Source organism: Ursus americanus, chromosome 10 (genome assembly GCF_024610735.1).
Source record: "Ursus americanus isolate L20-20 chromosome 10, mUrsAme1.1.p, whole genome shotgun sequence".
In the NCBI taxonomy this organism is placed as follows: domain Eukaryota; kingdom Metazoa; phylum Chordata; class Mammalia; order Carnivora; family Ursidae; genus Ursus; species Ursus americanus.
The window spans coordinates 58563753-58586548 of NC_142136.1; the positions used below are offsets into that span (position 1 = coordinate 58563753).

General features: G+C 45.5%; 1 protein-coding gene across 1 annotated transcript in view; it reads right to left on the reverse strand.

Moving 5' to 3' along the window:
• Window positions 1–22796, reverse strand: part of LOC123791794 (guanylate cyclase soluble subunit beta-2-like) — a 71051-nt gene that overhangs the window by 33730 nt on the left and 14525 nt on the right. The window contains exons 2-3 of the mRNA XM_087864911.1: window positions 21844–21917; window positions 8723–8817 (exon numbers count right to left, since the gene is read on the reverse strand). Coding sequence (XP_087721037.1) covers window positions 8723–8817; window positions 21844–21917 — 169 coding nt within the window. The remainder of the gene's footprint in view (window positions 1–8722; window positions 8818–21843; window positions 21918–22796) is intronic.

The window sequence follows — 22796 nt, forward strand, 5'->3', positions numbered from 1 at the left end:
TTTGAACATTTGAGGATTAAGCATTTAAGTAAATATATTGTGAATAATGGAGAACAAGTTCCTCACTGTGTGAGAAGGAAGTTACAGTTATGGAAAGGGAAAGAACAGAATGAAGTCTGTGGGGTGGATTAGCAAATCTACCATAGTAAGACAGTAAGACCCATCATGGTTTTAGATGGGTGGATGGATGGATCGATTGATCAATCAATGGATCGATGTGTGTGTATGTTCCTTGGAGAAATGGCAGATTTCAGGGCTGGGGCAGGGAAAGGCTAAGACAAGCCTGTAACATCTAGTCATACCAGAAAGTAAAGAAATAATCAAAGAATGATGGTGTGTCAAAAGGACAAAGGGACCACCTGAAAGGGGCTCCCACTGGCTAAATCTTGGAGAATTTGAGCATCAAAAGAAATAAAGCAAAGCATCACAACCTATTAAAAAAATAATAAGGGTTCACATTGATATAAATAAAAAAATGGGAAAGAGGGGAAAATTCTTCCTTTCCCAGTAGAAATCCAACTAATAAATGTAAAAGGAACAATATACCATTTGGCCACCACCGTAATTATGGTTTCAGGCAAAAATCACCAATGAGTACTAAAACTGGGGAGGGAGGAGTTTGAGAAGCAAGTAGATATTTGCATAGTCTCAAAGTATCTTCTCACAAACGACTAATTACCAAGGGAAAGACAGGAACGATGTGGTAGAGAAACCTGGCAGATCCTTCCTTAACCAAGCAACCAAAGTTGACACCAATAATGGGACAGTGGGACAAATGGACATCATTTGCCCCCTGCTATGATGCATTGGGAAGGACAAAACATCACTTCTGTGGTCTTCCTGCCAAGAAAGCGCAATGTGAATTGAATCAAGATGAAATGTCAGATAATCCTGAGTTGAGGGGCATTCTACAAAATAGCTGACCAGAACCTGCCAAAGATAGCAATGTTATAAAACGCAAAGAAAGACTCAGGGACTATTCCAGATGTCTGAAGACGGAAGAGATGTGACAACTGCCAGGATCCAAGGCTTTCTTTTGTTCTAAGGAATGTCACGGGGACAACTGGAAAAATCTCAATAACGTCTGTAGGTTACGTAAAAGCCCTACCTACACGTTCATTTCCCGAGTTTGGTAGTCGTACTGTAGTTATGTAAGAGAATTTTTAGGGCTAACGAGACGTCATATCTGCGACATACTAACAATTCAGGGGAAAAAAAATTATAGATGCAGAGAGAAGGATAGAGCCAATATAGTAAAATGCTAACATTTGGGGAATATGGATGGAAAGTATATGGGAATTCTCTGCGCTATTCTTGCAAACCTCCTGTGAGTTTGAAATTATGTCAAAGTAGAAGTTTTTGCTGATTGTCCTGAAAAGACCTTAGTAAATCTAATATAAAAAGACCACAAAGACCACATTTATCCAAGGCCAGCTGAGATACAGCTGGGTTCTGGGCCTCTGTAATATTACGAATTTTGTTAGGTATAATCAAGGCATTATGATTATGTTTTAAAATGTCTTTATCTTGTTAGAGACTCATACTGAAATATTTATGGGTAAAATTATGGGAAACCTGAGATTTGTTTTAAGACATTCCAGCAAAAACAAAACCAGAGAAAGGGTGGAGGGACCAGAGAGACAGAACAAGATTGGTGAAATATTAATAATTATTGAAGCTGGGAGAGGGACACAAGTGCTTGAGTATACAATTCTGTGTGTGTGTGTGTGTGTGTGTGTGTGTGTGCGTGAGAGAGAGAGAGAGAGAGAGGGGGGGAGAGATTCTATGAAAAGGGTTGTTTGGTGTTTTGGGTTTTTTTTTTTTTGTTCATTTTGCTTTTTGTTTTTTTTCTTAATGGAAGGTTTCTTTGTTGGCAGGAAAATCGCTGTCAGGAAGTACGTGTTTTCTAGATGCAAGGCTTCCCAGAAGAGGTATGGAGCTTTTTAAATACCTTTTCAATTGCAATGATGTCTAAAGTCAAATTTTCTGACTTAACAAGCCTGGTGCTTCGCCATCACCAGGAAATGTTTACTTCTTCCTGGGTGGCGGCTCAAGGGACTGGAAAGAGTGGAGGTGGGCTGTCCAGGGCGGGGGGACAGGATACCTTCTAAACCCTGAGTGAGGGCTGACAGACAGAGGAATGCCAGGGAGCCTACCTGTGCTGGGCCTTCTGGGCACAGGGCTCACTCAGGACTGCACCTCCAAGAACACTGCCCACCTGCCACCACCCAGATACAGGGAACAAGAGCTATTCCTCATAGTGACCTACTTGAGGGGCCCAGAGAAGCATGTGTTCTCCCACAAGACAGGGAAGTGTATGCAGTACATTTTAGAAAATTTTCCATCGAAAATGGGTAATTTTTTTACCCAAGGCTTATGTATTCAAAGGAATAAGCTTCCGATATCTGAAAGAGCCATTCATCTAGAATATTCCCTCTCAAATAATATCACCTAAGCCAGGCATGAGATAATAGGTAGGAGAAATATTTTGTGAGTAGGAAGAAGGAGCTTAAAAGCAGGAGGGGAGGGGAAACAAACTGAGGGCTTCAGAGGGGAGGGGGGTGGGGGATTGGGATAGGCCAGTTTCAAGCCCTCAGCCTCCAGTGGTCACTTTCTGGGGTTACTGGTCCCAGCTCAGAGGGTCATGGTAAAGCTCAACCTCGGAATGCCTGATTTCAGGACTCTGTCAATTTTACGTTGTTACTCTTGTTTTAAAAGAGGCAAGTGCCGAGAAGGCTTATTGGCATTTGCTGATAGCGAACTGTTGAAACGCATTTGACTATTGGTTTCTTAGCAAGCGAAGTCTAGACTGACACAGCTGTGCCAAATGGCTGTTGTGTATTGTTTCACATTTTGTCACTTCAGATCACTAATAACCCACTTACACACTAAGTAGGCACTTATTCATACGCAGAACAATTCCTTATGCAAGGCTTAACCTGCCATCTGGTCCCATCCTGAATTATGCTCATTGAAAGCACAGAGCTATGCAGAGGCAGAGTGGTCTGGAAAAATCCCAATTGCTTAAAGGTAGGGAAATTGCATTCTGGAGCTCACTTGAAAAGCAAAGCATTGACTAGTGGTAACTGAGCGTGCTTCTTTCTTTGTCTGAGGGAAGAGTTTGTCTCAACTGGCCAGTGTATTTTGTTAAACAGTTAAATGTCCTTCCTGTGGACTACCCTCTGGCAGGGCCATGTGCTCTCTGACCCACGAAATATATATATTTCAGTGTGTGTGTGTGTGTGTGTGTGTGTGTGTGTGTGTGTGTGTGTGTGGATATATCGAGAGAGAGAAACCTACAGCCCATGTTCCCCAGAGCCATCCTGATTCCAAGACACATGCACGTATTTACTCAATTTTGCATCCCACCTTTTTATTTTAAAGATTTTATTTATTTATTTGACACGCGGGGGTGGGGGGAGAGCAAGCACAAGCAGGGGGAGCGGCAGGCAGAGGGAGAAGCAGGTTCCCCCCTGAGCAATAAGTTCGATGTGGGGCTCAATCCCCAGGACCCCGGGATCATGACCTCAGCCGAAGGCTGACGCTTAACCGACTGAGCCATCCAGGAGCCCTACATCCCAACTTTTTATCTGAAAACACACTCACCGTACTTAAATACCCCTTCAGATATAAGCCAAGAGCTGTTACTGGGAGAAGCAACAAGCAGTTAGAGAAAGCAATCACAGTGATAGACTATGGCTTTTGGTAGAAAGCTCCACACACAATAAAATCTACAAAAGTCTATAAAATCGTTGGTGCTTCTAAATGTGTCGGTTGGTTTGGAACTATGAAAGCATGAGGGACAGGTATGGGAGGCATCTCTCTGCTGACGGTACTGCCACCCCCAGCAGGGCTCGTGATCCCGCACGGCGAGCTACAAAACGGCCTGGGCGTGATGTCAGATGCAGGAACTAGCTCTCTCTGGAGATGTAAAAGCTTTCTCAAGTTCCTGCACCTGTCTGCTCAGGCCGCTGTAGTGGCGTACTAGGAACTGCTGGCTTAACAACAGAAATGGATTTATTCAGAATTCGGGAAGCCAGAAGTGCAAGACTAAAGTGCTAGTGTGGTCAGGTTCTAGAGAGAGTTCTCTTCCCGGCTTCTCACTGTGTCCTCACACCATGGGGGGCTGGGGGTGAAAGAGAGAGCTCACATGCCCATGCTCCCTGAGAGAGAGAGCTGTCAGACCTCTTCCTATAAGGGCACTAATCCCATCATAAGGTTCACCTTCATGACCTCATGGAACCTAATTATCTTCCCCAACGCCCCATCTCCAAATGCCATCACATCGGGGGTTAGGGCTTCAACATATGAATTTGGTGGGCGTTGACTATAATTTGGTCCCTAGTAGTTCTCAAGTACAAAGAGATTTAAAAATCTTGAAGAAAATCCATTCTCCAGAGCATTAGGTGACCAAACTGGGTTTGTAAAGGGTAAATAGTAGATATTTTCAGTTTTCCAGGTCTCTGCTGCAATGCCTCCAGTCTGCCACTTGAGCTCAAAAGCAGCCGCAGACAATACGTGAACAAATGGGCACAGCTGAGTTCCAAAAAAATTTTATTTACAAAAACAGGCAGGGAGCCAGATGTGGCCCATGGGCTGTCTGTGGTTTGCCAATCCCTGCTCAGAGGACCCAGACGTTATAGTATAGCCATTGAAGGCAAACCCCAAAGCTTAGCCCTACTCTTGAGGGACAACAGCCAGAGACACCAGCCAGAGACATGCCCCTGCCTCCCCTTCAGATTCAGTCGGCATTTGCCGACCTACTTTGGGCCCCGAACGCTGCCGAGTGCCTCACATTTGTCGTCTGTTTTGTTCCTTCCCTCCCATGACCATTTCAAGTCAGTATGATTTCTTTTTGGGGAGGAGATCAACTCTCCATGAATTTCTATCCCTGGCCCAAGGTCACACAGCTGGCACAACAGAGCAGAATCTAACCCCTGGTGCTCCTTCTAGAATGTGGACAAGATGCCCTTTGGCAGAGGGCTCAGAACCACACTGAGCCTGCGTGATGCAGTCTTCTGCTGCCGGGATCCCCTTGAAAGAAAATCAAGGAAAGAACGAAGGAGGGCTTCATCCCACCATCCAGTTCAAGCCCTGTTGTGCTTTTATTTCCTAAGCTCTGTCAAAACTCCAGCTTTTTGGGTCAAGTCTAGAGTCACCTCCCACCTCATGATTTTTATTCTTTCTGTGGGAGAAAAGTAACTGGATGCTCCCCCGACTTAGGTGGGAGAAAGGCGGCCACTATGAACACTGAGGTTGGCCCCCGCTCAGAATCAGGGCCTGCTGGACTGAACGAGGGCCAGGCCTCGCCTGCGAGCAAATCAGAATAAGGACGGCATCTGCCCCCATGGTTTGAAAAGCAAATATCACATCATAATCACATGTTTTAAAATATTAAAAAGCAATGTTTAAGAAAATAATCTCTTTGGCGGGTGGGTTAAGCAAGAGGGCCGAGAGGCTCCCTCTGGTGTGGACAAGCGGCTGTGTGCAGGGCGGGCAAGCTGCTGTCTAGGAGGTGAGCTGGGTCTAGAAGGTGGGCCTCCCGGCTCCCAGCCCAGGGCGGGCAGCAGAGCACCCTGAGAAGTATACACGCTGGGGTCAGACTCCTCCTGAAATCCTGACTTTACCCACTTCTGGACAGCCCAGGCGCCACATAAATTTCCCCCGGCATCAGCTGAGGGGAGGCACAGGGGTCCAGGAGCCCCCTAAACAGGTCAGACAGGGTAGAGGTGGGGTTCGCAGGTGCCACTGGTGCCACCCAGACCCTGGCCCGTCTTTTTCCCAGAAACTCTCTCTGTGAACCTCTTGGGAAGGGAGAGGGGCGGTGGGGGCTCAGCTGTGATCCTGAGACACTGCATGAGCCCCGTCTGTCACCCTCCTCTGTCTGCCTGCCTCCTGAGGACCGCTGCAGAGCGAGGCTGTGCACTGGCTCTAGAGGGCGTCCAGGACATGTTGCTGCTCTCGGATCCTGCGCTCCAGGAGCTGAAGGAGCCAATGAACGTTTCATACCGGTACCTCATGTCCAGTGTCAGACACAACCTTGTCTAGCTCTGTTAGGAGGTGTGGCTGGCAAGTGACCAGGAGCTCAGCTCCCTAAGCCTCAAAAGCTTTCCCCTCCCAGCTTTGCAGAGACTTGGGGCTTCTCCCCAATGCAGATACCTGAAAGGTTTTCTGCATCCAGTAAACGACCAGAAACATAAGAAGAGACACAGATGTCAAATTGCCATGTGGAAACAAGGGGGAAATCATGTGCATGGGGTTAAAGCTGGCACAATTTTTTTTTAATCGGAGAATTTCTCTGATATTCAGAGGAAAGAGAAATAAACTCAGGGCCTCGCCCACCACCAGCACTTTCCACTTCTGCATTCTAGAGAAGCCACCTGTCTCTGTGGGCTTAGCGCTAACTAACCATCCTGGTGCGTTCACTGGCACTAGTATGTGCCCGGGGCTGGCTTTTACCTGTGACCACCCCTGGAGGAGCTCCCGAGGACGGAAGGCCAACCTCCTGGGCCCTCAGAGACTCCATGAAAAACAGCCAGAAACCACAGTCCCGGCTGCCTGAGCCCCCGTGGGCTGCACGGGATCCAGCCTGCGGGCCCTGAGCTCCCGAGCCTCGCCCACACCTCCAGCAATTCTGTGCCAGAGTTTTGAGTGCCAGGCAAGGGTGCTGACACAGTGTCCGCCTGCAGTAATCCCTAGATGCCATCTCAACATGACCCAAAGCCATAGTGCCTGTAGGAGCTGGCGAAGGAAGTTCAACTGGGACCAAAAGAGGGGTGTCATCAAAGAACCTGGAAACACCAGGGGACTCTCTTGGCTTCCTGCACAAGCCCCCTGGAGCCTGGGACAGTAGAGGCTCCTTCCCCTCCGGGACCCAGCTCACTGTGTGCTCCGTGCTGGTGGGAAGGAAGGTAAAGGATAGGAGGGTGTACTGGATTGAAGTGTCCCCCAAAACCCATGTCTACTTGGAACTTCCAAATGTGACCTTATTTAGAAATATGGAGGGAGGGAGGGAGGGAGGGAGGGAGGAAGGAAGGAAGGAAGGAAGGAAGGAAGGAAGGAAGGAAGGAAGGAAGGAAGGAAGGAAGGAAGGAGAGAAAGAAAGAAATATATTTTGAGAGCTTATTATTATGCCAGATAGCACATTTGATATTTTCACATATATCATCTCATTTAATCCTTGAAATAACTCTGACGCATAGACCAATGAGAAAACAGTAAGCAAGTAAACAACTTATCCTCAATCATTAAAAGAAAGAGGCAGAACTGTATTCTTTGTCCTGAACCTCTTCCCATCTGGGCCTGGGGAGTGAGCAAGTTAATACAATAAACCATCCCTTGCTGATACCTCTGTGCGAGGAATCATCCTGGAAGTACAGGTGCATTGTAAGTGGGACCCTCCACAATGGGTCCCCCATTATGACCCTGCCAGTGACATTTTAATGTCTGGATAGATGGGAAGACATTCCATTGCAGAGCAGATGGGGAGGAAGGGCCCTGAGCACCCCCACAAAGCACACCATCTCTATTTCCAGATAAACATGAGTGTGGTTGGCCTAAGGGGATTCCCAATGCTGTTCCTCTGGACACCCAGAGGGAATCATAATGATCCATTTCAAAGGTATTACAACTTCTGTCAAGGTCATTATCAAGGCCACACATGAGAGTGGTGGTACAGATGATGGAACTCAGAGTGACACTCACAGTTTTTGTCTGTAAGAAGCTTAAGGCTATGCAAATGGAAAGGGTGGGTGACTGGATTAGGGTGGGCTCTAAGTCCAATATGATGAGGGTCCTTATAAGAAGAGGGAGATTTGGACATAGAGACATAGACACATGGGGAGAAGACGGCCTGGGAGGATGAAAGCAGAGAGTGGAGTTATGCTGCCCCAGGGAGCCCTGGAACCACAGAACCTACAAGAGGAAGGACTCTTCCCTAGAGCCATCTGAGGGAGTAATGCCTCGCTGACGCCTTGATTTCAGGCTTCCCACCCTTGTCCTATGAGGGAATACATTTCCCTTGTTTTAAGTTACCAGGCGTGGTACCATTGACTCTCGTCATTTGCAGATTCCATATTTGACCCACTCACTAAAATGTACCTACAACCCCAAAATCAGTACCCAGAGCATTCGCAGTCATTCAGGAGCAGGCGCAGAGCGGCAACTACGTTGAGTCCCCCAACATACACGTTTCTAGCTAAGGTCAGATGAGGCAGTGCTCTGCGTTCTTGTCTCATTTCTCATACTGTAAATTAAATGTCCTTTTTGTGATCCATTCCGCGCTACGTTTTTACATTTTTTGTGCTTTTTTGTTGGTGATTGTGCGCTGAAAATGCCCAAGAATAGTGCTAACGTGCTGCCTCGTGCTCCTAAGTCCCAGAAGGGTGTGATGTGCCTTTCAGACTAGAGATGTGTGTTAGAGAAGCTTCATTCAGGTGTGAGTTACAGGCTCCTGCCCACGGGTCCAATGTTAATAACAATATATAGGAAACAAGGGATCTTAAAACAGAAACACACAGAACAAGGTTAAATAGTTATCAGTTGACGAAAACGTGGCCAAAGTCTCTCGGGAACCTAGCCTGTCCTTCCTCTCAGAGCAACGTCTCAGGACTGCTAACTCCTCGTTGGCAGGGACTTAACAGAACTACTGTGGGTGATGAAAACTGGTTGTACTTCATCACGGCAGCCCTGAGAAACCCAAGCAAGCCCCCTTCATCCTCACCCAGAACTTTGCAGGCCTCCTGGATGAGCTTCATGGTGATGACGTCATCATACACCGTGTAAGTCATGAAGGCGTCTTGTACTTCTGTGGAAGCTCTGAAAGAGAAATCGAGGGGCCATGAAAACCCAGCACCGGGAGCTCGGTTTACCCACTCAAGGATATACCCGCTGACCGAGTAAAATGTAAGATCGCAACAACACTCTTGATCATCAGGAATGGGAGGCAGTGACGTGTTCAGGTGTAAGGTCCTCCAAGACGTCTTCGCTGGACCCCAATTTGGGCCAGGAGCTTCCTCCTCAAGGACCCACAGTAGGCTACGTGCTTTTCCAGTTGGTACCAAGATTATTCGTCTTCCCTGCAGACTGTGCTCCTTGAGCACGGCCTTGTGACTTAGTTTGATCTTTGAACCCCCAGCAGGAAGTACTGTGCTTGGCGCATGTTAGAAACCTAACACACGCTAGTGAACACGGACTCGGCAGTCCCAGAGCCTCGTTGTCTGAAGCAAATAGAACAGCTGCTTGAGAATCTCACTGTTTTGAAACATGGGTAGGTATGTTTTAGGAGTTATGGATGGACTTTAGTCTTCTAACAGTTAGCCAAACCCAGTGAAAAGTGACTTAACCTGGGAGTTACCCTCTTGGCTCGCTCCTTATGTGAACCATGAAACTGCAGTTAGCAGTTCTGTCAAGTCAGGGGACAGGAGGCTGGGCAGGGAGTGCTTCCCTGAGAAAGGGAGGTTCTGCTGAGACTGAGGGATGGATAGGCAAAGACGAGCATTCTGGACAGAACGAAGAGGCTCCAAGGCAGCAAAGAGAATGTTTGAAGAACTGAGAAAAACACAAAACATTTGCGTTTATCCTGGATCACTTTACAGAACCTCGGAACTGGTAGAAGTGTGGAATTTCCCCATTCTATACGACCTCTGACTGCTAGTCTTCTAGTTTCTTCTTAAATGCTTCCAGTGACAAGCAGCTCAGCCCTCTGCAAGGCAGCACATTCCATTTACAGACTGCTCTCTTTGATAGAAAGTTTTTTCTTATGAGGAACCAAAACCTACTTCTAGACCCTGATGATACCTTCTATTTACTGGGCATCTGCTTTTGGCCATGAAGTTGACAGACCGTTTGTGATCACCCCTCTTACTGTGGAGGAAATGGAAGCTCAGAGAGGTTGTCTTGCCAGGATCCCCCAGCTGACATGTGAGGGACCTGGGTTCTGAACTCTGAAGCCCACATGGCTCCAGCACCTTGCCACCTGCCGTCCCGCTCCCAGGTCCTGGACCCGCCCCCGGGGCACATGCAGACGGGGATGCTCCCACCTCCAGATACCAGCTCTCGAATACTCGGAGATCCGTATTCATTCCTAAATCTTTTTTTTTTCCCCTCTGAGCTATCCATTCCTTTATCTCCCTGGACTTCATCTTCCTCACTGTGAAATGGGAGAATGACACTTGTCCCATGTTTCCAACAGGAGTATTGATGAGGATGAAAGAGAGTAACAGGAGTGAAAGGAGAGAGTGAGAAACACCGCACAGATGCAGGGAGGAAGCTGATATAACAGTGGGGCACGCAGGTGGCATGCTGTGCTGGGGGCGACCGAGCTGGGAGCCAGGACACCCTGATTCCAAATCTATCGCTGATACAAATGAGCTCTGAGGGAAAATTACTTTCCCTCTTTGGGCCTCGATTTCACAATCAGTAAAGTAAGGGAGATAGTTGGTAAGATCAGTGTTCCTTAACCTTTTTTTTTTTAATTTTTTTTTTAATGCATGCTCCCTTCCCCACCCTACACGCATTTGCTAGAGCTTCTCAAACAGCCCTATAGGGGCCTTGTCCTTGCACTTGACCGCCACTGAACTAGAAGCTTTCCACTTGCAAGATTCCTATTTTGGTCCATGTCTGTACAGTGGTCTCTAAGCATCATCAGATGCAGCTGTTCAGAGATGCTGGATGTTGGGCCCGGGGCAGACAAAGGATGCTGTTAACCACCATCCCTCCCTTAAGTGGATGATCTCTGCCATGTTGTCATCACCCTCCATCCACTCCCCCCAGGCCAGTGGGCCTTTGTGAAAACTCGGACCCTGCTTCTATGCCTATGAGTAAAATAGAAACACGATGAGCAAGATCCAAATTTAAGCCTGACATGTTATCATAATTTATTCAAAAGGCCCCAAAAGGGATTATGTCGTCTCCAAGACCCTTGGAAAAGTGACAAGCTCTGTGCCACCTCCCGGGCTTCTGTGGGACCACCCATTCATCCCTGTCTGGGTCTGGCAGCCTCTTCTTTCCTGTGGCTGAACTGATGATACTTTAGTGTCAAATATTTATTTGGTTTGTATATATGTTGCACATTTCTAGGATGCCAGACATGCCCAGACTGTTATGATTACACAGGAGCTGTCAGCCTTGTTTATTGATCTCCATGATCTTGCATATAACACTTCGCACAGTCAGTGTATACTTGCACGTACAGTCGCTCAAACTGCTCCAGTGAGGCAGCATGTGCACCAAGGACAAAAAAATAAGTCATCCAATTGATGACTCCCCAGTGAGATGGCAAAACCTCTGATAAGAAGGGAAGGGAAGAAAAATAGCCATCAGAAAACATTTTGAAGGGACACCCAGATGACTCAGTTAAGCATCTGCTCTGGACTTTGGCTCAGGTCATGATCTCAGGGGGGTGAGATTGAGCCCCACGTCATCGGGCTCACACACTTGTGGGGAGTCTATTTGAGATTCTCTCTCTCCCTCTCCCTCCACGGCTCCAGCCCCCCACTGCTTGCATTCTCTCGAAAGGAAGGAAGGAAGGAAGGGAGGAAGGAGGGAGGGAGGGAAAAGAAAACATTTTTGAAGAGATTGGGGGTTGGAGAAGCATTGTGGGACATGAAGTAAGTTGATGTTTCCAACTCACACAGAGAGGAGCGCATTTCACTTAATGTGAAAAATGTCAACCACAGAGGTGGCCACGTGTACACCTGTTCAGGAGGTCTGACAAATCAGGCTTTAACTGGAATAGTCAGCCATTAAATGTATGCTCCTTTTCAATTAGTTTTAACTAGAGAAACCCAAAATAACTGGGCAGGAAGCTAGGGCCAGGCGGCCTATTCCAGAATAACTTGGGGATCAAAATAAACATCCAGATTCCTGGGCCCTGGAGATGGTGCCTGGAAATCCATATGTATTTAACCACTTGTCTCAGATGACTCTCCAGGTTTGAAAACCACTGCTCAGAAACACTTTCTAGGATTCAGTCTGGCAAGGCCACACGTTACAAATTATAGATCTTACATTGTTCAGCGTTACAAAACTGAGGTAATGGTTTCTAAGAGTCCAGAGTGAGCCTGAAAGCCCACGGGAAAAATAAATAGCAAGTTTCAGGCCAAGAAAATGGGATCAATTCTAAGCTATGGGGAAATCATTGCTTCAAGAGTTCCTTTCTGGTAGGTAGAGAATTCCTATTACAAACCTGTATGTAATCATGTGACGCAAGGTGTAGTTGGGGAAGAAGAGGCCTTGAGAGTTACATGGTGTCGCGACCTGGTGTCCTGGTGTTGTGACCACCTGGTACTTAGGAGAAGTCCCCGCTTGTCATTCTAGCCAACCCTCCAGCCAGCTGCTCCAGGTCCTGAAGGCTTTCATGACAAAGTCCAGACTTGTTGGGCTGACACATGCAACCCAACCCCTGCACCCTACCCCTCACCTCCAGCCACCTCCCCTACTCATTCCTCAAGATGCTCCAAGTCCCTGTGACCAGCCATGCCAGCTCCTTCCCACGGACTCTCCCCCGACAGGAAGGTGAGCTGGCCAACTTTTGTCCTTCCTTTCCCACTTAGCCTGAGAATCACCAACTCTGGTCGTTATGAGCTGCCGTCAGATTCCAGCAGCCCTCCTCTGAGTTCCTGAGTCCCCACTATTTACCTGTCTTCGCACTGGCTGCACCTGTAACCTTTGATGTACGTGTCCCCAGGCTTCCTAGACGACGGGCCCCAAAGAGCAGGTAAATATCATTTCATTTCCTATCTTCAATACCTAGCATTGTACCTGGCACACAGTAGCAGCCTGATAGGAAGTTATAAGAGGTTTACAGAGTGTGAGAGACCTGACCTAGCAGAGGTTCCTATATCCACTGTATGTGAGTCAGCAGACCTGGGAACGAATCCTGACCCTACCACGGTCGAGTGGATGACTTGAAACAAATCTCACTGTGTCTCCATTTCTTCACTTTTACACTGACAGTATTCGGTTAGGTCAATGTTTCCACAGAGAAATTGAGGTACCACCCTATCCTGTCCCACCCTCAACCCTCCCAGCCAACATGCAATGTAGGTTCACTGAGAATGACTCTGGCACCTAAACCAGCAGTTCTTAAGGTGTGTTCCATGGACCCCTGGGGGGGGGGACCCTAGGAGGCTTTTAAGGATCCATGAGGTCAACACTATTTTCATAATAAAATTAAGACATTAGTTGCCCTTTTCACTGGTTGAAATGTGCTCTCATGGTTCCAAAGCATTGGTAGGCAAACCTATTAGTGCCTTAGGGTGAATCAAGGCAGGGGCACTCAACTGTACTAAGTAATCACATTCCTCACTGCCACACACCCGTGGTAAAGGGAAACAAAGCCAGTTCCACTTCAAATCGTCCTTAATGAAGCAATAACATGGACTGATTTTATTAAACCATTTGAACATTCTGCATGACGAAGTGGGAAGTCCAGAAAGCACTTCCGTTGTCTACACAAGGGGGACAGTCCCCTCAAGGAAATGCGCTTTTATGATTTTGCTTTTGGGACTCGAATTCGCCACTTTTTTCATGGAACATCATTTCTACTTGAAAGAACCACGGACAGACGGACTGCGGTTATTCAGAATTGACCGTTTGGCAGACAGTTTCTTAAAAAACGAACAAAGTTAACTTGCCACTTCAAGGAAAATAACTGACAGAATTCATTGCCAATGATAAAACTCAAGCTCTCGAGAGAGAATTGGAATTTTGGAAAACTTGCATCTGCTACCGTGAGCTCATCGGCTTCCCAATTCTTAGAGGCTTTGACAAGAGTGGTGATATTGACAAATGTGATTTCGATATCGTATAACGCATAGTGGATAATGTTCATAAGATCTGCATCTCTCAGCATTTTCCAAATGGCTAATGCATGGTAGTTCAAAATGAGGGCAAAAGATATTTCAAAGCACAGGAGAGGCCAAGGGCTTTGCCCTCAACATTGTAACTGATCTTTAAGAAATCACCACTAGGGGAGCTTTTGTGAGGTTTGAAAGAACCTCCAGAATGATCAGAACAGACCCTGAACGTGCTTCCGCCTATGTTTTCTTCAATGAAAACCACAGATCACAACAGATAGAGCACAGAAAATAGAACCCAGCTATCTTCCACTAAGTCGCACATTGAAGTGGTTTTTGCAAAAGATATAAAGCAATGTCTCTCTTCTCACTAATTGTTTTATTTGGCTAATAGTTATTTTTCATAAAAATGGGCTATTTATGCTCACAGGTAATAGATTGATTATTGCCATTTTAGGCGAATCAATAAATAACCATCTATTAAAATTTCTCAGGTTTAATATCCAATATAGTAAATGCCAATAGATAAAAGCTATTTGGGTCTCCAATCGTTTTTAAGATTGAAAGGTCTTCCTAAGGCCAAGCTGTTTGAGAACTTCTGACTTAAACCCATGGTGAATCAGATTTGCTTTGGGAGCTAAGGAAGCCGGGGCTTCTGGGAACAAAGTAGCCCTGGCCAGCCTCCCTCGTTTGGAGCCACCCCAGCCTGGGAGGGTGGTGGAAGGACCTCCCTGTATGCCCTGATGATGGTCCTGGGTGCCTCTGGGAGGGACTACAGGCCACCCAGCCCCCAGAGCCACCTCCCCCTAGCAGAATTAAAGCATCCAGACCTTAATGTGACCCCCATTATAGCCATGTGAAGGAGAGGCTGCAATCCCTGATTGGGGGTCACCTTCTTGCAGAGAACTGCTCTAAAACAGCCGTGGGCAGGTGGGGGCAGAGGGGTGAGACATGTACAAGTAGAAAAAGGGCCGGCATTCTTCTAGAACTTGCCACCAGGAAAGAAGCACACCTTGTAAGAAACTGCCTACAAAGGTGTAGACATACAGAAAGACATTTGTCTAAGCTATCAATAAAAATAAAGCACAATAAAAACAGTTTTCAGCCAACCATGTTAGAGGCACATTCATTCCATTCTCTTGATGGAAAGTGATCTCATTAAATCATTGTCATATGAACAGGCAGGCCACAAGCAGCCAAAGATGTGGGAAAATATAAAAGTGGGTCAATAATTAATAATAATAATAAATATGTGTTACCTTTTGGACCTTTGATATTCATGTTATCTGTCAGCTTTTAATTTTTTTCTCATTCTAAATAAGTACTCACTTTTATAGCTAAATTTTTATTTGTAATTTTATATTATTTTTTAAAGGAGGCTCTCCAAATTATGTAAGTTTCAGGCCTTATAATATCCATTTCTACTGCTAAATTTACCTTCCATGTGGTCCCACTAAACAAAAATATTTCTCAAACTTGACTTTCAACGGTCTTTATTAGAACAACAGTCTTCTCTTTTATATGTATAATAATATAATATTAAGTATTTTTTTAAATGTTCTAAGTCCTTGAATATACTGATATGATCTCCTGGGGAGGAAGTTGCCCCATTGAGATATACTAGCCAACTTGATTTCTCAAGGCCCTTGTGGTTCTGATGACATGATTTTAGGCAGCTGGATAAATCAGCAAACACACTCTGGCCAGGAATGGAGTGGGAGTGGCGAGACAGTCAGCATTCCTCGGTAAAAGTTAAAAAGTAGAAGCTGTCTGCTTTCAGCTACTTTTTTTTTTTTTTAAAGATTTTATTTATTTATTTGACAGAGAGAGACAGCCAGCGAGAGAGGGAACACAAGCAGGGGGAGTGGGAGAGGAAGAAGCAGGCTCCTAGCGGAGGAGCCTGATGTGGGGCTCAATACCAGAACGCTGGGATCACGCCCTGAGCTGAAGACAGACGCCACCCAGGCGCCCCTCAGCTACTTTTTAACTAGACCTTATATATAGGAAAAGCAGAGAAGATGGAGGGAGTGGGCGAGGCTTAGCGAGTCAATGGAATGGAGGCAGTATAGCAGAAGGATGAATGGGAGCCCTCCTGGCTGTTTCTGGCTCCGGTTTTCAGTGTATTTGAAACAATGTTTTTTAAGATAGCTTAATTTCAGGAGCTTTTCTTGTTTAGTAAGAACAAAAACCCAAAAAGTAAAGGCAGGGCCCTTGAACTTTTTAGGTCATAGAGCTCTTAGGGATTCTGATGAATAGCATGTACCCTCTCCCCAGAAAATACAGGTGGACACATGTGCACATTTTCAAAGATGATCTCAAATGTGCTCAGAGCCTCTCCATCTACTATTCCTTTATTCCTCTTCCATTCATGTATACAGACATCATGCAGACCCATCCCTTCCCCGTGCCCTTGTTTATACAGTGGAGAGAATACGCCATTCACAGGTGCTCTACCCCCAACCTCTTCTTGTGGACCCTATCCTCCAAAGTCCACCTGATGATGGGTCCAGGTGTGGGCACCTGACCAAAGTTAGCCCAACAAATCCTCTGTCTGTGGTGTCTGGAATTGAGACACTGAGAAACTGAGTCTATATCAAAGGATTGTGATCTCGTAAATTGAAAGGGCATATGGAAAAACTGGGAAGAAACAGAAATTAAGAAACTTGCAGAGAGAGCCAGGAAAATAGAGTGAACATGAAAAGAGGCACGGAGATGGAGAGAGGCCCACCGACCTTCCGTGTTCTGTGTGGTCTCTCTGTGCTTTCTGCAGTTGAGCTCTGTGAATCCCACTAACGCCTCCCTCTGACTCTTACTAACTGCCTTAAACTTCAGCCTCCGAGTGACTTGCTGGTCCTTGCAAGCAACATCCTGCACTAAGTTCCAGACGCTTCTCCTGTGTCAGTCATCTCAATCTTCACAAGTGAGTGACTACCATTATTACCTCCATTTAGAAGTGAGGACACCAAGGCTCAGAGACCTCGGTTACCCATTGCAATCAGAATAAAATCCCCACTGCTTTCCATCTGTAGCCACCTGTATATTCTGATCCTTAACCATGTCTCCATTTCCGTCTCCTACCAGACTCTTGATCATGATACTCCAGTCACACCGAGTTTTCTTCTGGGTCTTGAATTTACCAAACCCAGTCCTACCTCAGGACCTTTGGACTGGCTATTTTCTCTGCCTACAACACACATGCTTCCCTAACTCAACGTTGGCTCCTTCCTGCCTTTCAGCTCAAATATCACCTTTGTAGAGAGGCCTTTTCTGACCATCTCAGAGAAACTGACATCTTCCATCCCTGGTCACTATCAAGTGCCCTGTATTTTTACAGCACTTAGCACGATACTTGCTTATCGTCTACCCCTGGGCCCCACACTGGAATACACACTCCAATTGAACAGAGCCCTCATCTGTTCCCTTCACCACTGTTCCCAGTGCCAGGAATTCTGTTTGGCACAAACTAGGACCTACATAAATACTTGTCGAGTAAGTAAACTTGCCCATGTCAAACAGCTAGTAAATGATACAGGCAAAATGTAAAGCTTGATCTGACCTCTGAGGCTTTACTCTTCCCAGCCTATTAGCTGCTTCTCATTGTTAAGTCCTGATAAAGATTTTAGCCAAAAGGTTATAAAAGAGTGTTTCATAATTAGGAATCTATAAATCTAGGTTATATGAGAGAGAAATAAACAATGCAGGCAAAGGAGGAGAAACATCTGTTTCTGATTATATCATATAAAATAAAATTTATGTCATAAAGTCTGGAGACATACTTCATTTTACCTAATCATTCCTTCTTAAAATTTGTGTAGGAATTGATGGGTTTTTCTTTTTCAGCTAAAATTCTATTTTAAAAGCACCAGGGAACTTGTTATTTAAATGCAGCCTGAAGCAAATCCTTTTGCACAGCAAATGATCTTGCCTTAATTTGCATTTTATAAGCTGAGTTTTCTGCACTACATTTTTTTTTTTAATGAGTTCTAATATGAGGCAATTTTCATTGCTGGTCGAGCTGGTCAGATAGGCTTTGCTCTTGGTTTAAGGACGTATTTCCAATGCGATCACATACGTGTCTAGTGCTGTATATACAAACATATTCTTGGAGACTCAATTAAGCGCAGGGTTGGTGGTTCAAGATTAGAAGATGTAAAGCCTAGCCACACAGACTCTGGATATGGCCTCACTGGGGTCTCTGTTCCTGGACATATCTATCTGATTCTCTTGCACTCTTTTGCACCCCTCCTTCCCGTGTCCTATCATCTTGGAGTTCCTGTGGTTGCAGGGCTGATTGTCCGGGAATGCCATGAGAAATGCTCCTTGGGGGCAGGAAGAGAAAATGTACCATTTCCTTCAGGGAGGGCACAGCAAGGATCCAAAAAGGAAGAAACTACTTCCACCTACTTACACACGGAAAGCTAATTTTTTTCCTGGATTCGCAAAAATACATTGAATATTTTAACCGATCAGGGTTCCCATAGCTGGTCACGCGGTATCTGCTCCGTCATGTAGGGGAGTGCAAGCAGCCTTCTGTCAACAGCGCCTCCCAGCCACCAGCCAGCAGCGGACTGAACACGTTTATTGTTTTACCTCCGCTCATGTCTAATTCTTATTTCAAGTTATTTCTAGAGCCCTGGCCTTTCTCCTGGCAGGACAGACTCTTTGGGGACACCTGATAAGTTGAGGCTAGAAGTTCTAACCAGGAATTCAGATGATACGAGCATCATGGGTCAAAAATCAATCACCAAATGTCAACCCCAACCCCCCTTATGAGCTGGTCACAAGATAGGGCTGGACAAGGCCCCACACTGGCGGCTGGGGAAACCAGGGCAAAAAAGGACAGAAGCAACACCATCCACCAAGTGATGCTAATATTAGAAAGCCAGGTCTCCTTCTCTGGGCAAAGAGAACATCTCAGAGGAATATCATCTCTTCAAGATGAAGGGCAGAGTTATCTGCCCGGCGTCGAAGTAATACCTATTAATGTTGAATGTAGTCTAATCCTAGCGTCGCACCTGCATATTCGAGGGGAAACAGTACTGAGTATCTACTGTATACTTAGGGATCGATTTTTCCACTCAATCTTCTCTGTGACCCTGGAAGATGGGTGCATTATTCCCCTTCTATTAATGAGGAAGCAGCTTTAGAGAGGTGAAGCAACCTGCTCCAGAACATACAGATCCAAACCCAGAGCCAGGACTCCAGGCCAGGCCTGTGGGTACGCACCCCACTCCTCCTCCATCTCTCCCCAACCCAGCTGAGGACCGCCATCTTGAAAATCAGCGCACAATAGTCATCACCTTCAGTAACACACCTCCCATTTGGTGAGTGCTTAGCACAGGTCAGGCATTTTTTCTAAGCGTCTTGTTTGTCCTATCTCATTGAGTGCTTGCAACAGCCCCGGTGTGCTTAGCCACTTCTAGGGTCATTATTTTATGCTGAAATGCCTCGGTCACAGAGTGGTGAAGGAACTTGCCCCAGGTCCCAAGGACTATAGGGGAGGCACCTAAGTGCTATAGCTCCAGAGCCCTCCTGAAACCAACTATGACTTCCTAGGGACTCGCAGCCATATCTGGTGACTTCTCACACTATGTGCACCCTCTCTCTCAAGCTGGTTCTCAGCCCACCCTGCAATGTCAACCCAATGGCCTGACTGTGCTTGCCATACCTACCTTCCTCCTCTTCCTCCTAAGACTGACCATCTCCTGGTAGGGGCTGCAGGCTCTCTGGCAGACTGAACTGCTTCTCTCTAGTTTGCAGAGCAAAAGATCCATTTCCCATCTGACATGGGCCTTCAGCACCTAGCTCCTATGTTCCAGGTTTGGATGCAGTATTTCTATAGATACTGAATCACCCAGGCAAAATGGCTTATTCAGTCACTTAATCCTCCAGTGTTTTTCCGAAGAGATGAAGAGACGGTAACCTGCCCTGCCAGTATTCTGCTTGGGGCTTTAATAAGATCATTATGGAAGGGGCCTGGCCCAAAGTTAGTGCCTAAGATAAGACTATTCTTTTCCTTCCTCTTCTTGCTGAGTTTACTCTTTACAATATAATAGCAATTTTAAAAGACAATCTCCTAGTCTTCAAATCCTTCTCCTCCCAGGGCAGCCTAAGGGCTTGAAAAGGAGCACTTTATGATACGGACATCTGCACCCTTGCCCTGTTGCCTACTTGCTGGGCACTCTTTAGCAAGTCACTTAACCTTTCTGGGCTGTAATTGATCTGGGCCAGACGATCTCTCAAGCACCGACCAGCCCAAGTTTTCTCTGATCGTAATTATTCAGCATTTCTCCTTGAAATATTTATAAGTGAGTATTTTTTGCCTCTCTGAGGCCAGAGGTACTTGTTCCCACCCAAACCTGTGGTGCTTTAAAGGAAATTACCCTGGAGATGCTGTGGCAATGGCCCGGGGCTCCCTTTCCGGAAGAGGGTCTGACAGGAGAAGCTCGAGCAGTTGGCGGCTGTGCAGGGCATGGAGCAGGGGCCTGGGGCTGTGGGGCCTCCCTGCCTCCTCTTAATTTAGCCCCGTGACTGTAAGTCCCCCACGCTCTCAGCTCTAATTATCTTATTTGTAAAACGGGAATAGGAAGGAGCAAAGGAAAGTTTGCACTGAGCACTTTAAACTGTTTTGACATTACAAAAGCCATGAAAAATACAGAAAATTTGGGAAATAGACAGCAGGAAAAAAGTCATCCAGCACTTCATCTTTCTAGTTCCATTACTAGTCATTACTAGTTTGGTCTTTCTCTTTTCTTCATTTGCGCAATCCACCCAGTAACTACGTAAGTCTGTGTCTTTTTGTTGTTGCTGCTGTTGATGTTGTTAACTTTCTTGTCTTTGGGACTTAATATTATAAAATTTTACAGGTTGCTCCATAGTCTTTGTGAGCACCACGTATAATGATGCATATTTCTTGTCATTCCGTTTGGCTTTTGGTTTATTTTTGAATGCTAAAGATAATTTTTTCTTTTATTATTTATAAGTATAAGGCTATGTTACATTTTTGTGTGTATAGATAGATATGTTTGTTTCTAAGGACTAGATTCTCAAGAATAAATTCTCTAGGATGAAATTACTGCTTTAAAGGATTTCATCATTTTTGCAGCTTTTGGTACATGTTGTCAAATTGCTTTCCCAAAGGGCTGCGCTGACTTACGATGCCATCAGCAATTACCCATTTTGCGGCATCTTAACCAGAACTGGTTATTATCGTTTCATCATTTTGTAGATTGAATAGGCAAGGCAGTGCCAATTTGTTTCAATTTGCATGTCATTGATTAACTGAGGAAGCCAGTCATTTTTCCATAATTTTTTACTCTTCCCTCTTCACAGACCCGGTGATCTCAGAGACCTGTCAGACCTAACATTTCAAGGCCGGGGGCCTCCAAGAAGGCAGACGGACAGCACAAGGTTATAGGAGTCAGACAGGAGACCACATGAAGATGTACAATGGTGTTCAGCATTCGCTGGGTGGAAGCAGAGAGGAAAACCGTTAACAGGTAACCGAAGAATACCTAACGAGGGAGGCGCCTGGGTGGCTGACTCTTAATTTCAGCTCAGGGTCATGACATCAAGCCCTGTGTGGGGCTCCATGTGGGGTGTGGACGGAGCCTGCTTAAGATTCTCTCTCTCTCTCCCCCCTTAAAAAAAAAAAAAAGAATTCCTAAAGAGGGATTCTGGCTAAACTCAAAAGGGATACCCCTCTTCTGTGAGGTTTTGGCAGCTCCATTAATGTACGATGGAAATAATGTGGTTGCTTTTTCTTCTGTGATCAAGAGGAGCGAATAAGAATTCATTCATGAGGTTAAAAGTAGAATACATATTCACATGGGCTGGGTTTAGGAATTGAGACCAGTACCTTCCTTAAACACAGACACAGTATAGTGGATTTGTTCTGTATCTAGTTGGTATATTTAAGGTACTTGAACTGCTGTCCCTAGTAATAACCAACTGTCTTAACCAAAGAGTTAGTAAAAACCCAGGACCTTCAAAATACTGGAGTCTTACCACTGGGGGTTCTCCATCTTTCCTTGAGTATACTTACTTCAGCTTTTCCCAGGTGTCTTCACCAAATTTCTCTACCACAAGGGATTGCAGACAGGTGTTGATAAATCCGTACTAGAACACAAGACAAGAGGGAAAGTATGGATAATGAGCACAAAATCCCCAGTCCTAGACATCTGAACAGTGCCTTTAGGAAAAGTGCAAAGGCATCTTCTTGAGGAAATGAATTATACTTTTTCCCTGTTTCTTGTGAGTTTATTGGTTTGATAGTTGTGCTTCTTCTCAACTTAGAGAAGTCATTTCATAGAGAAAACCTAGAAGCTAAATTTGAAATCAGACTAGAATTAGAAGAGGTTCATTGTAATCATCTCCAAAATTGGGAATGGTTTGGTTAGAACAAAATCGGGAGTGGTTTGGTTAGAACAAAGAGTTCAAAAACACAACAAGGGCATGGGGTGGGGAGTTAGAGACGGGGACCAGGAAGGGCACTCACCTCATGCCATGTCAAAAAGGCAGTGAAAGGACAATTTCCTTTTCTTTATAAAAAATGAGTCAGGAATGGTGTGTTTGTGGAGGAAGTCATCAGAAGTGGAGGAAAATAAAGGGAGAAAAAACTAACAATAAAGAAAGAGCAATGGGATTAGCAGAGTTTTCTACCTGGTTTGCTCATTAATCTGTGATCTTCCTTCTTTCCTCCTTCAGATAAAAATTTTTTTTTTTTTTAATAAAAAAGGGCTTATAAAAGCCTCTGCTTGGTGAAGGGGAGTACAGCCCATGCAGGCCACCTATCTCACACCTAACCCAGGGGCTGTGGTGATTGGACTAGATTTGAAAGCACCAAGGGAACGCAGTTTAAAAAAAAAAAAAAATCTTCATCGAGTAAAGAATCCTTCTGTCTCAAAAATATAAGGCTCAAGACTTATAAGTTTGGATGTTTATGTGTGGGGATTTCTTCAAGGGAAAGAAGGCAATACCAACAGGAAGAAGAGGGGT